Source organism: Acanthaster planci, linkage group LG08, assembly GCF_054643075.1.
Source record: "Acanthaster planci isolate LZ-2023a linkage group LG08, COTS_SCS, whole genome shotgun sequence".
NCBI lineage: Eukaryota > Metazoa > Echinodermata > Asteroidea > Valvatida > Acanthasteridae > Acanthaster > Acanthaster planci.
Window position 1 is genome coordinate 5,633,046 of NC_141784.1, and position 13,844 is coordinate 5,646,889.

Sequence of the window (13,844 nt, forward strand, 5' to 3'; positions counted from 1 at the left end):
GGTAAGAGCATGTTTCTCATCTGGGTGAAAATTTCTGTCCTTCAGAGCTAATAAGCGATTGAAAGCATAAGAATATAGAAAAAAGGCACCTTTATTTAAAAAAGGGGTGTGCTTCATTAACAGATCTGCTACTACAGCAGAAAAAGTACTTTGACAAACTTTATGTACTAGAACAAAGCCCTGAAACAGCTTCATTTGTATACAAGTCTAAACAATCCTGACATGTCTGAACATTCCTCTTCTAGAAATGACTCCCCCGACACCTATTGTACAATGTACATGTACACAAACAGATATAACACTTTACAACCTTTCAATTTACTATTACATATTTTGCATTTCCATAGGGTAGTAGAATGACCTTGTGACTGTAAGATTTATTCTTACAGGCACACACCATTGTTATGCATGTTTCCCACCAGCGCCAGGTCTCAGGAGGCTGGAGTGTGGCGCCATGCAGCGCCGTGCGGTGCATTGAAGCGATTGCGGCACGCCGATAAGAATATTGTGGACGCCTTCCCTTAACTAAAATACAAATGCACAACCCAAAACAAACCCATAAGAACCCCCCCCAAAAAATCCTAAAACTCGTGCCTTTAAAACAAAATTGCTGAAGGAAATAAATTTCTACTGATCTTACATTTCTTGTGAGTATCTTTCTTCCGGTCGTCTGTTTGTGTTCCACTCTGAAGCTACGTTTGCAGTAGTATCGCAATAAATCTGACAGATTGTAATCAAAATCAGCAAAGTCAAATGCATAACATAGTCATCATACCCTGACTCTGCTCCAAAACAACTGAGTAAATTCTTAGAACTGTTTTCAAAACTGGCTCTCAAGTGTGTCTGAAAATCTGCTTTTTAATCAACCAATCAAGGCTGATCAGTTTGCAAATTTCCACAGAGCATATTATCTTGATTTTCGTTTCTTGTAATTTCCTCAAAATCCCTTATTTACACAGAGTTGAGGTAGTGCTTTCAGCAACCGTTCTACCCAACTGAAAAGATGATACTAGCAGGTGTTGTTGGTAACAGGTGAAGTTGCAAAACTTACTGCTGGATGAACTAAACTTACCACACAGTGAGGTGTTTGAGATGACTTGACGGCACAGTACAGCTCATATCTAAAACCTGACAGCGAAAAAAAATAAGTCCGACTGACTGTAACAGGTGTTTCAGCAAGATACAGTTGTCCGTTTATGAGGCCATAGGAATGTACATGTGCATGTTCGTTATGCAGAAACTATCAGTTGACAAGTGTAAATGGAACAGAATGAATGGTTGGGTGGGGAGAGGCTAGGGGTCAATGACCCATTATAGCAAGGCATGGGGAATTTTGAATAAATGAAAGTTTATTAGGGTAATACCATCTCACCTTTGATGTAGTTTAAGGAGTCCAGGATAAGTACACTATCTTTGGAGAGTTTTCTGTGGAAAGGAACAGAGTTTCAAACCCAAAAACTACAAATTTGAAGTCTTCAACCTTGATAACCACCAAGAAGTAATAGTAACCAATTATCTCCAAACACAGCCCACAGAAATGTATGGCTGCAGTTAGATTAAGGTGATATGATGCAAACTAGTACTTGCAATGTTGAAGAACTGTATCAGACATTTAACTTACTATAACTCTTGTATTCCAATATCTACGGTAGGGGTGAGTCCAAGAACAGATCAAGGGCGTTGGGTTAACACTGGCCATGCCCCTCCCCCAAAAAAGAAAGAGATCTTGCATTTGAAAAGCGATGATCTATTTCATTTCCCTCCCCAAAGCAAAGAGTCACAAATTGTAGCCCCAGCCCTCAGAAAGGCCATGAAAGATCACATGAAGAAAATCTCAATTTCTGCCCCTTCACTCTCTCCCCCCCAAAAAAATTTGGTTGTGGCTCCCCCTTGGTGGAGCCAACAACTTTTAACAGACGGTCAGGATCTGGACCATAGTGTAGCAAGTGGGCTTGCTGAGGGGCAGATTGGGTGAACAAAAAGAAAAAAAAAACGAGCAATGGAGTGGGTCCCCGCCCCATTGCTATCCCGATTCCATTCTTACCTAATCACTGCTGACTTAAGTGTCCCGCGAATCTCCTTCTCCTTTTTGGAATCTGAAAGAGAACAGCCGCAACATCGTCCAGCCACAACATGTACTTATTTTTTGAAGAAGGGATGCAAATATGCACTTTGCAAGGGACCGGAGGAGGGTGGATGGGACCAGGCAACATACATGTACGTGTACCAGTGTAATATACATGTACAGGTATGTACGTGTACCAGTGTAATATACATGTACAGGTATGTACGTGTACCAGTGTAATATACATGTACAGGTATGTACGTGTACCAGTGTAATATACATGTACAGGTATGATCTTGAACTCTGACAAAACTAGAGGCAATTCCAATCTTGAAATAGTGCAGACAAAATTGAGGAAATCAGCTAATCCAAGGAAAAGTTACATGCCTGAATATAGCTTGTGGGTGGGTGGGTGGCTGGCTGGCTGGGTGTTTGGTTGTGTGTGTGGGTGGGTGGGAGAGGGGGTCTATCACGGATGCCTTCAAAGGCACGGCATAATTGTGGAGTTGAGCAGGCAAAGTGTGAACTGTGACACAACCCCCCCCCAAAAAGAGAATAACTGTACATACACAAAGGCGGCACTTTATGAAAAAAAAAATGCCCCTTTAGGCCTGTGTACACACGTCACCCTCCCTTGCATGAAGGCAATATTAATTAACAAAAGGACAGAAAAATTAGTTTGGAGAACAGACATCCTTGTCAACTGTACATACATGTACACTGTGACATTGAAAGATAATAAAACAGGTGTATGTACATTACTGAACAAAAGAAATGGTGGTTGAAATGACTACTGGAATTCACTTATCAGGAATCCTTTTCTGAAACCTTTATTTTTCTGAGGGTTTGGGGTGGGGTTGGATGAGAACCTTACTAGTGACAAATTCCTGGTGAAAGCAGCATCAATGCCAGACTCGATTTGTTGTTAGCATGGGAGGATGTTCCTCAGATGGGAACTGGTATTACTATACTTTTTTTCTGGGAGTTAAGTTGCAATTCAGTGAATTCACGACCCTAAATTCCTGAAACTTGAATGTTTTTTGTGACAACTTCTTTCTTGGAAGCAGGAAGTCTGGCTAGGCAATCAAAAATAATACAAGTAAACTGAAAACATGGAATGACCCAAATGGCCACACATCACTTTCCAACTCCAATTCAATCCCAAATCCTGCCCAAATTCTCAAAAATGCTGGCCAGAAAATACAGACGAATTTCCGAATTTCGTCAAAGCAGAAACCACAAATACACTAATTTTAAGATACATGACAAAACCTGATGGCCGTGTCAGTTTCTGCATATTTCCAGATTTTGTCTTTAATAAAAAACAAAGTTTCAAAAATCAACAAGAGGAAGAAATTCCTGTGGTGTGTGAAGAAACACATAACTAAAGGATCCAGTAGCCAGTCTTTTTAAATTGCTGGCAAGCATGAATGCATGCATTTAATGAAAGAGCAAATACCAACAAGAAACTAATCACTACAAGGTCAATTTTCTTAAGGTTTAACGTACAGATGGTTGAAAATGCACAGCATGATGTATGTATGTACATTAAATGTCTACAACACATGTGCGAGACTGTGCTTACGTACATGTTGGCCAAGTTCATAACATGGTCTAAATATGGCTGCATCTACAATTACAAAGCGCTTACACTACACCTGCAAAGAGGAATAGTATTTGTTTTATGATACATGTATATGGCTGGTCGTTTTCTTTGCATTGTCTTATCTTACAGAAAGCAGTCCAAATGAAGTTTTGTCCCTTCACAGGTTCTGACAACAGATTACAAAATTCTTAGGATTTTTGAAAACCAAAACAAACTACTGCCATAGATTACAAACTAAACCCTACTTTTTTGGATCTTTACACTAATTTACTAATTCAGGAAAACAATTCATCCAGCACATGCTGCTGTTTTATAATCAACAATATCAACACAACATGGCACACACCGTACATGAAGGTGGGGCTTTCTTCTTTAATTAAGAGGTCCAAGGTGTGGTACAAAGGCCAAAATATAAAACCTTTTCCTGCCCTCTAGTGAGCTTATTTTTTGTGTTCAAGAACATGTGAAGTTGAGGTTTGAGTAGGTACACATTTATACCGGTACATATACATGTACGGCTTTCCGTCACAGCTCAAATAAGGCAGTATTCTCATGATGTACTGTACAGTACCAGTACGCCAATTTGTAAGTTTGGTTCTTGTTTTTATCTTTTTGTCTTTGTTTTGGTGAGAGAGCATTGTGTCTTTTTTATTGATTTTTTTAATAGTTTGTACTTCCTTCTACATAGAATTTGTTTTCCATTGATGCAAACTGTCGCCATGTCGAATCAAAATGATTTCAAGAGCTGCAACATCAGTGGTAGTGCCTCTTTATAGTCTGTGTGTATGCTCCAGCAGAACCCAACAGCTCCATACATATGTGTGGCACCAAAGGTTCTTTGCATAGTGCTTTGGCCAAATAATCCCAATTAAGGAAAGTAACCCTTGTTTCATTTGATTCAGCAAGGTATTTCTTCAGTACAAATACATGTATATGTATGCAAGTGGGTGGATTAAATACTTTCACTTTCATAATTACAATTAACTCTGCAATGGCAATTTTGAAAGTTCAAGTATACCATGTTAAGATTTGAGCTACATGTAAATGCTAACACAGTTTCTTAGCAGTGTCCTGAAATACCACATAAAGAGCATGCACATGTGAAGTATATGCCTATGTACATGATCGTACCATATACATGTACTTATTAGCAAAGAACTGTAAAGAGTTTTGACGTGTGGGCAACCATTCTTTGCAAAGGATTGCATGCACATCAAAGGATGCCTAATACATGTACATGTATTGGCAAATGAGTTCAAGAAAATCTTGGAGGTTTATGAAGCCTAAAAGATAAATATGATTAATCTAAAAGCCAAAGTATACATGTAATTTCACAAATCTATCACAGCTACCTTTAGATTGTACTGCTAACTCTTTTAGGCTACAATTTTACTATTGCTAAAACTATACACTGTAATGCTTTTATAGCACTATCCATGAACTAACAAACAATCTTAAAACACTTTACAAATGCAATCATTACCCTGCTTAACAAGCAAGGCAGGTCACCAGCCTGTATTTACATGTTTGTGTGTTGTTTCTGCCCTAACAGGTATCCATTTTTTCAACCATTAATAAACAAATGAGATGATATCGCCATCGGGGAGGATAAACATTTTTTAGACATTTTAGTTTGGCAATACAAAGGTTGCTTGACTGTTACATTTACATAAAGCAGACATGAGAAGCAGGCTGCAGTATACATGTTGATGATGCTCACTCAGATACAACGTACTCATAAGAAACAATTTCCGTGTACTCATTCTGCAGATCGAGGTACTCCTGCTGGTCTAGAGGTTAGGCTTTCTTGGCTTCTGAACATATAGGGTCAGGGGTTCGAATCCAGCTGGTAGCAGCATGTTGTGATCTCGGGTAAGTCACTTTAACCCCTATGTGCCTATCTCCACCCAGGGGTAAATGGGTACCTATGAGTGTAGATATGGTGATTATGCGTGTATTTGGCTGTTTACGCCTGGTATGGCAGAACTGGGCTGGTGTACATGTACTTCCCAGGGAGCTAAGATTGTTTCAGGAATATGAAGATGCTGGTATATATATACAGTCCAATGTGCAGGGATAATAATATATTGACATCTACTGACAACTACTGTTAGATACATGTACCATGTCCCTTATAAATGATTCGACATTGTTATAATTATTGTTGTACACGTACTTGCATGAAAAAATGTTCCATGTATCCATACTCATACTCACGGTAAAGCACTCATACTCATGGAAATGTAATTCATATACTCAAATTCAACACTACAGCCTAACTGAGCCTGTGCACACTATATTTCTGTCACCGTCACACATCCTTTGACTTTGGCGTAGGAGCACTGAGCTTTGGGACTATCCTGTCTCCTTATTGGTACTCTGCCCTGATCTACACTGGTACCCATCTCTGCATTTCCATTCTCAAAATCAAGCTCTGCATACGGTGCCTCCAGGTCCAGTGACCTCGCAGGGCGCAGGGTAGGTGTGCCTGTTTGTTCATTTTCCCACGTCGTCATCTGAATGTCAACTGATCTCCTACATTTATTGTTACATCTACGTGCACCTACTGGTCGATGCTTTCTCCGAAAAACCAAGAATGCCATCACTATGATAACGATGACAAGAAGCACTATGCCAGATGAACCGCCTAGGACCGATGCCAAAAGGTTTAACGACACACTAGTTTGTGTCACTGTATGAAATTTGACCATGTCTTGAGTACTCTCAAGTGATGTTTTTGAGGACACGGTTGATTCTCCAATAACTAATGAATCAGTTGCGTTTGCTATGGTTTGAGGAGAACCTGTTGGCTTTTTAGCTATATGTGATGAGGTACTTGTTGCCATGACAACAGTGACAGATGCCCAGTTTGAAACATGTTTTATCTCACTGTCAGAAAAATAAACAACACAGAAATACTGATTCTGGCTCTCTTCAAGACTCACGTTCTGTATTTGTAGCACATACAAGTTGTCCGTCAAAGAGACAGAATACCTGCTTGGGTCCACATCTGGGTAGATCAAAGCACAGCGGCTCAAATAATACTTGGATGAGTCATTCCCATGACGGATCCAGTACACGTGGATGTTGTCACTTGTGCAGTTAAGCCGTTGCACTGTCTGGCAAGAAAATTCCACACTGTCTCCAGAGGTAACTGTGCCATTTTCTGGATGACGGCTGAAAAAGTCCACTGCTTGCGATTTCATTCCAAGATATATGAAACTTAAATGTACATGTACATGTATGATGACCGCTAGGCAAGTCTTTATATTTAGCTTCATGATGTCAAAGACCAATTATTTGTGGTGTTTTTGGCAATAAGGAATCTAGAACAAGCTGGTGGCGGCCATAAAAATCTCAGTTTGCATGTAACTGTACGGTACATAAATCACATCTAAAACTGACACAGCAGAGGACTTATTGTCTTGAGGACAGGTACTGGGTATTTCCTTGCCTCAGAAATGCACCGTTTTCATTTCACTTTCATTGTATATGTTTAACTTATCTGAATGGTAACTTCTGAAAGCAAAAACGTGTTACTACACACATTCCAAAATTTGTATCCTTGTGGAGACATGGCTAAATTTGTTTCTCCAGTACTAACACGCGGTTGTGTATGAAACGATGTTTTCCTAATGCTCCCATTTCAACATAAATCACTCTCCTGGGCTGAAGTTTTTACCGAATGTTCCTCATATGAAACACTTCAATTTACGATCAATTCTTGCACATTAAAAGTTTCTCCTTTTTGAGCGATTTCCAAATACCAGTTTCATGAAATTCCTGGTGGAGACCGATTTAATCAATTTGTCTGGGTCTCCACAAGGCACCATATTCCAAAACACTACATGTACATGTACATGGTACATATGCTCTACAGTAACTACACCCGTACACGTACTGTACACACATGTTTGTCTGAGATGGTTTTCAATAAGCCTTTTGCTTGTTAAACTTGAATAAAATGTGGTACACTGAGTTCTTTAAATTCACATGAACGTTACAATTTGAATTCTCCATACTAATGACACTGTTGCTATACCTCATGATTCGGGGTAAGCTTTTGCTTCATTAATGTACATACACGTAAGAGATGTCATGCAAGAATACACTGTTCTCAATGGATAAGAAGGGCACAAAGGAACCAGTCTATTCCAGAGATGGTGGTCGCTATGCAAAAGCTTGACCTGAAGCACGAGGGATAGCAACAGTGTCTTTAGTCCAGTGAATTCAAATTATTACGCTTATGTACAATTAGATAACACAGAGTACCAGATTTTATTCAAAGTTAACTTAAATTTGACTAAGCTCTCAGAATAAATGTTCTTATGGTAATAAATCACCTTCACAAAGGGTAAAGTTAGACTTTACATGTACATGAAGATCCAGTTCTCAGAAACACTGACTGCCCTTAAGTCAGATCCATCACGCAAAAAATGTTAATTAGATGTACATATAAAATTGACCATCTGACAGATGAAAAAAAATATCAAATCACTTATAAGCATCTGTAATGCAAATGTTGTACATGTATGGTGTCCTGTATCCATGGTTAGAACATCTGCTGTTTGTATAATGGTATTTTATCTATTGCCATTACATCAAAGAACTCAATTCAGTTATGAGGTTAAATACGTACTTCGGCCTGTTTGTTGAAGAACTTAGTGATTTACGTGTACCATATGTGTGCACCAGCAAAAATCGCACATGTGATGTTAGCATCACGGCCCCCAATGCTAAAATGCCCTGGCGAGAACACTGCATACAGGTAATTTCAATTTCAGAAGTTCCAGTTTGCTATGGGCAAAGTTCACTTTCATTTCCAGAAAATCTGTCCCGAAACAGACTTTAAAGGATGGAGTCCACCCTTTCTAATCACGGTCTCCTTGTTAGTGTCTTGGGCTTTAAAACAGGTACATGTAGAAACCTCATATCACTTACATGCAGCACATACACCGTACATGTACACTGTAGAACGTACATGTACATTACACTTTGGTGCCAACATTTTGTGAATATCCCACAACATGTCAAAGGTTTTTATTTCCGGGGAGTAAGTGACTAAGCATGTTTGGACTGACATCCCTCAACAGACTGCTCTGAGGCTCAACAACTACAGTGCCTCACAGGCCAGTTCTCCTGTTCTTGGTTGCTACGGCAACTATGTTCTAAGTCAAGTTCTGAGTATGTGAGACCACTGTACTCTGCCTGACTGGAGCTGTCTACATGTAGGTCAATGCACTGTAAGCTTGGTGCTGAAGGGTCTGTCCATTGCTACTGAAGACTGTGAATCCTTGCCACCATCTTCCATCAGGGCACTCAAAGGGTTTATGACATTTGTCACTGCTTGACCTCTGACCCTCCTTTTTTCTGGCACTCACTGTGTACAGCACGTACTTCTCCAACCATCACCCTGTCAGGTTTACTTGAGGTTCTTTTCTTGCCAGAGTGCCTCTATCGCTTGTAGTGGGTTCCTTATCAGGAGTGCCTATCTTACTCTCACCCCATGACTCATTCTTGCTGGGAACTGTGTAGAGCACCTTCACCCGACTTCCCATCCTGGTCAAGGAAGCTTCTGCAGCTCCAGTCAAGGGATCCTCTGGGCCATACTTTGTCTATCATCGAGGGCCATCTGCAGGGTTGCTGCTGGGCTGCAATTGATTTACAGGGGGTCATTTCGTGTGGTGGAACAGGTAGAGTACAAGGCATCCAATGAGGAGGCACAGTAGCACTACAACAACGACTCCAACAATAACGAAGCTTATACTAGATGTCTGAGGCCGAGTGGTTTCAGGAGACTGGGGAAAAGATGGGTTCAGCTGGCCTTGATTTCGCAGATGGGGGTGTATATAATGTGGATATTACAAGCGTGCCCAACTGCTAGATTTGTTGAAATTGGTCTCATAAAAAGCTTTACAGTTTACCATTGTGCCGTTGTTTTCTGCCAAAAGTCTGGATACTTGCAGAGTTTGCCCAGAGTCAAGTATTTCAAATTTCTAAGTACTGTCTTCAATTAAAGATTTCCTGGAACTGTGGTTTGAGCGCATGAACCATTTGAAGTTCACTTTTGTCTTGGCTTCAGTTCTGCAGTGAAAAACAATTACCTCACTGTTATCAGAGAACTTAGCAACGAGGGGATTGATGGTTACCGGCAGTACTAGAGGAGGGGTCGAAGTCCTCAATCCAGCCATACAGCTAAACTTTGCGCAGTTGTCAGCAATTTCGAGGACATGTGTCAAATTCGGAATGTTCTCTAATGTTGAACCATTCTCCCTTCCTGTAGCGTGCAGCCAAGTGAATTGCTTGACCTGCTTGAGGATTTCTGGGTGAGAAATTGCACCGAGGTTTTCCGTTTTGCTGAGATGGGCTTGAAGACGAGACACACATCGTACAGGGTTCTGGTTCTGCTGACATGACACTCAGAAGTGCTTCTTTTGAAGGGTGATGTATGTTGTCAAATACGGTACCGAAGTAAATCCCATTATCGTGAGGTGTTACATGTTGGATATGCAATTTGTAAAGTTTTCTCGTCCAAGTCAAAGACAAATGGACATTTTCCTGGTTACTTAACACATTCTTACAATGTGTTAAGGCTATTGGCAAGACATCTTGTTAGGATTTATACTTCCAGTGAATGTACCTCTGGCCTGATGTACATTGTTTATTTTTAGCGGTAGTCTCACACTCAAGTGTCGCATTATCTCCCTCAGTCACATTTTGACTTCTTGGATGCCGACTGAAATAGTCAGGACCATCACATTCACAGCCAGATACCATCAACAGCACAAAGATAAACAGGAGAAGCACACCCATTCTACAGGTACTATACACAAAGACAGAAGTTCAATCAGTCAGCTTCTCTAGAGTCTTGCCTGTGCCTCACTGGGACTGAGGTCAATATGACTGGACTTCATACTTTTGATTCAACACCAAAACAATTTCACTTGTTTCTTTTTCTGTCTATGGGATATTTATAGAGAACATGTTGCAAATCAGGAAATCAAACATTGATTTACTATTACCATTTCCTCATTAAGTACACTGTAAAAAAGATGACTGGTTCTGTTTTCAACTCCAAAAGGTTCCTGTTGTGAGTAAAGGACGGTTACCTTCACCCCCACCTCTCTCTTCACATGAACAAGATTATAACATAATCAATTCTGATAAGTTGGAAATAAGAAGATCTCCACAGCATTAGCTTGGGAAAAGATGACTCCCCCCTTCTCCACAAAAATTCTTAATATTCTTTATTCTCTTGACTGCAATTTCAAATCTGAGATTTTGTAGATGTTTTGTCACATTGTGGAGTTTTGGAGCTTCCCCACACTGCACTCATAATGCAACTTGTCTCATGCTTGGACTGTGGGAAAGCAGAAATTATCAATTTTGACTCCACATACATGTACGTGAACACTCCTGTTATATACTTAGATATTTTGGGCAGTAAATATCCGTACAATTTTACGATGGCACACCTGATTCCATTCATTAAGGAAAAGGCCACAAAAGTTCCACCCATCACCAGCCGAGGTAGCACTCTTGATCTGTTTGGCCCACTCTAAACCATGGAGCTATAAAAAAGCTCAATGTCTACACCGACAAACCCGTGTACAGTTTTCACATATGATTCAGAAGTACACAGTGTAGCCTCCTGCTCCAAGATAGGCTTGGTAAATCCACAAAAAATGGCACCTATCAGTATCTAGTCTTCTTGGCAATGTACATGAGCTATAGTTCAACAAGTTAAGTCATGTCAATTCTTTCAACAACAGTCAGGTTACCAGGAGGAACTTTTACTGGTACATGTACTAGGGAGCTCATGTTACATTTGTTCTTGCCTCGTTGAAATGGTCATGAGACAAAAGCAATTCTACACTCTTGCAATGACTGGCTCATCAGCTGATTCTGTTGCCAACAGTGAGGGCATACAAATTGCGAAATGCCAGATTTGCTTGTTTGGGTTGTTTATAAAAGCTTTGTTCAAAATCAATTTCCTTTTTCTATTGTTATCTCTAAAACACTTGTGTTTTCAGATTTTGTGATTTTAAAGCTTGCATTCCTTGTTGAAAAACTAATAAGCCCAAACCATTAAGATAGACAAATTACTAGAAAGGGTACGTGTTTTCCAGTCTGTGCTTGATCTGACAAGGAACTCAACCTTGAGCATTTTTTCCTATGAAAAAATTGGACTTTGAGTGCCAACGTACAGTTAAAGGCACACTAAGGGCACGGGGTTCAATACCGGTACGACAACCACCATTCCCATATCACCCTCTCTGCCCATGAACACAGCCTGGCTACAGGCAATGTGAATAGATGGAGGGTGGATTCCTTATTCTTGGATGAACAAAACCAGTGACAGTAAACAGAAAGCAACAAGAAGAAAATTCCTAGCATGTGCCCCAAACTGGATGAGAAACAAAAGGGGGAGGTCAGGAGGTGTACTCTCCAAGGTGGAAGGGGTTTGGACAGTGGACAGCATGCTTCATCAGGAGGTACATGACCTTTCCATGATAGCCTCTCAAGTTCTTGCCGACAGCTTCATATTGCACTTACAGTGTATGAGAATAATAATTCTGATAAGAATAATGAATGGTTGTGCCACTTGGACATACATGTACACGTTCCGGTATCTCACACTCAATCCCAATCCCTGCCCTTGAGATCTACATGTCTTACCCATCCCCATCCGACACAGGAAAACGAAGGCACAAGGCATAAGAAGTCTCACAAAATTTCTTTAAACTTTTTTTCCCTGCTCAATGGGTTCACTTAACATTACAAACTCAATGGAATTGGCTGCCAAAATCCATTGTTTGTACAATGTCTGAATGCAAACCATCTTTGGAAAATCAAAGAGATTTGTAACACTATAGAAGGCACACAGGTTTGCTGCGACTGATGGCTGTATTGTGAATGATGGCCGCTTAGAGCACTCAAACCAAACACCACTGAACAGATACTCCTTAAATTGTGGTCAAGTTCGATCAGTGACAGTAAGCCAACCATTTTACCCGGTACCCAGGGTATTTTTGTGCACTGATTACCAGGGAGAATTGACCAGTGATCAATAGATGATCACTGATCAAACCTGGCCTGTATTTGCAGTCAAATTACATGAACTTACAATGACTGGGGCAGGAGATTTACAAAATTTGTACAAGTAGAAAGGACACAGAAAGAAAGCTCTCACGAGTCACATTTATTGTGTTTGCATCCATTTTTATTTTCATATTTATTAAGCTACAAACATGCACAACTACACATACACGTACCAGTATACATGTACCTGGACATTTGGGTGATCTCGCCTCTCATCAGACACAGTTGGAGGTACATGCAATAAGGTGGACAGCTGTTTAATGCTCAGAACATGGATATCCAAAAGTACTATGTAAACATTTAACATTTTTAAGGCCATTCCATGAATTCATATTTCTGTGTATCAGAACAAAAAAATCTGCATAATAATCCTCAAGTTGGATTGAACTTGAACTCACATTTTTGAACTCGTTTTCAACAAATCTGAATAGTTAACTCAAAAGGTCAAAACATTTTAAACATCTAGAAATTTACTGTGCCTTAAAACTACAGTACTTACATCCATTAAAAGCTGAAGGTACATTTTTCGCTTGTAAACATGAATATGCATGTACACATGCATGTCTAAGTACTTTTATAATGAAAACACTATCATCAAAGCAACCACTTTAACATCAAGCATTACAAAGCATTAAGTAACGAAAAATGATTTTATTGGCCCAAATCTGTTTTACACGTACATGCTTGAGACTACGTAAACATGTTCTTCTGAGCTCTGACTAAAGCATTATGTAATACACATGAACAATATAGCTACGCACTTAACCGAGTACAACACATGAACAATATAGCTACGCACTTAACCGAGTACAACACATGAACAATATAGCTACACACTTAACCGAGTACAACACATGAACAATATAGCTACACACTTAACCGAGTACACTGTTACAGGACATACAGTGCAAACCATGTATTTCAGCTGAACAAAGCTGTTGGAACAGGTGAAATTTTCAAGTAAGACGCAACGAAGTTAATTTTGATTGATTCTGCTTGGTGATCCTGCTTAGTCTCCAGCTGATTCTGTGGGATATACCCAGAGTATCCTGGGGTTTTCATCCCACTTCT

General features: G+C 39.9%; 3 protein-coding genes across 15 annotated transcripts in view; 1 reads left to right on the forward strand and 2 right to left on the reverse strand.

Annotated features, from left to right (window-relative positions):
• Positions 1 to 13,844, forward strand: part of LOC110974542 (protein KTI12 homolog) — an 87,203-nt gene that overhangs the window by 38,564 nt on the left and 34,795 nt on the right. The gene's annotated exons all lie outside the window — the stretch shown is intronic.
• The window catches only part of LOC110974538 (U4/U6 small nuclear ribonucleoprotein Prp3-like), a 104,713-nt gene that overhangs the window by 37,336 nt on the left and 53,533 nt on the right, over positions 1 to 13,844 (reverse strand). The window lies entirely within an intron of this gene.
• The window catches only part of LOC147798321 (protein KTI12 homolog), a 33,844-nt gene continuing 20,019 nt past the window's right edge, over positions 20 to 13,844 (reverse strand). For 2 of the 5 annotated variants that reach the window (XM_087140022.1, XM_087140020.1), the window contains exons 3-6: positions 2,045 to 2,096; positions 1,373 to 1,425; positions 1,073 to 1,128; positions 21 to 720 (exon numbers count right to left, since the gene is read on the reverse strand). In XM_087140022.1, coding sequence (XP_086996148.1) covers positions 637 to 720; positions 1,073 to 1,128; positions 1,373 to 1,425; positions 2,045 to 2,096 — 245 coding nt within the window. In that variant the 3' untranslated portion in view covers positions 21 to 636. Of the gene's footprint in view, positions 721 to 1,072; positions 1,129 to 1,372; positions 1,426 to 2,044; positions 2,097 to 13,844 lie in introns of all 5 variants that reach the window. The other 3 variants (XM_087140018.1, XM_087140019.1, XM_087140017.1) reach the window with 3 other exon arrangements.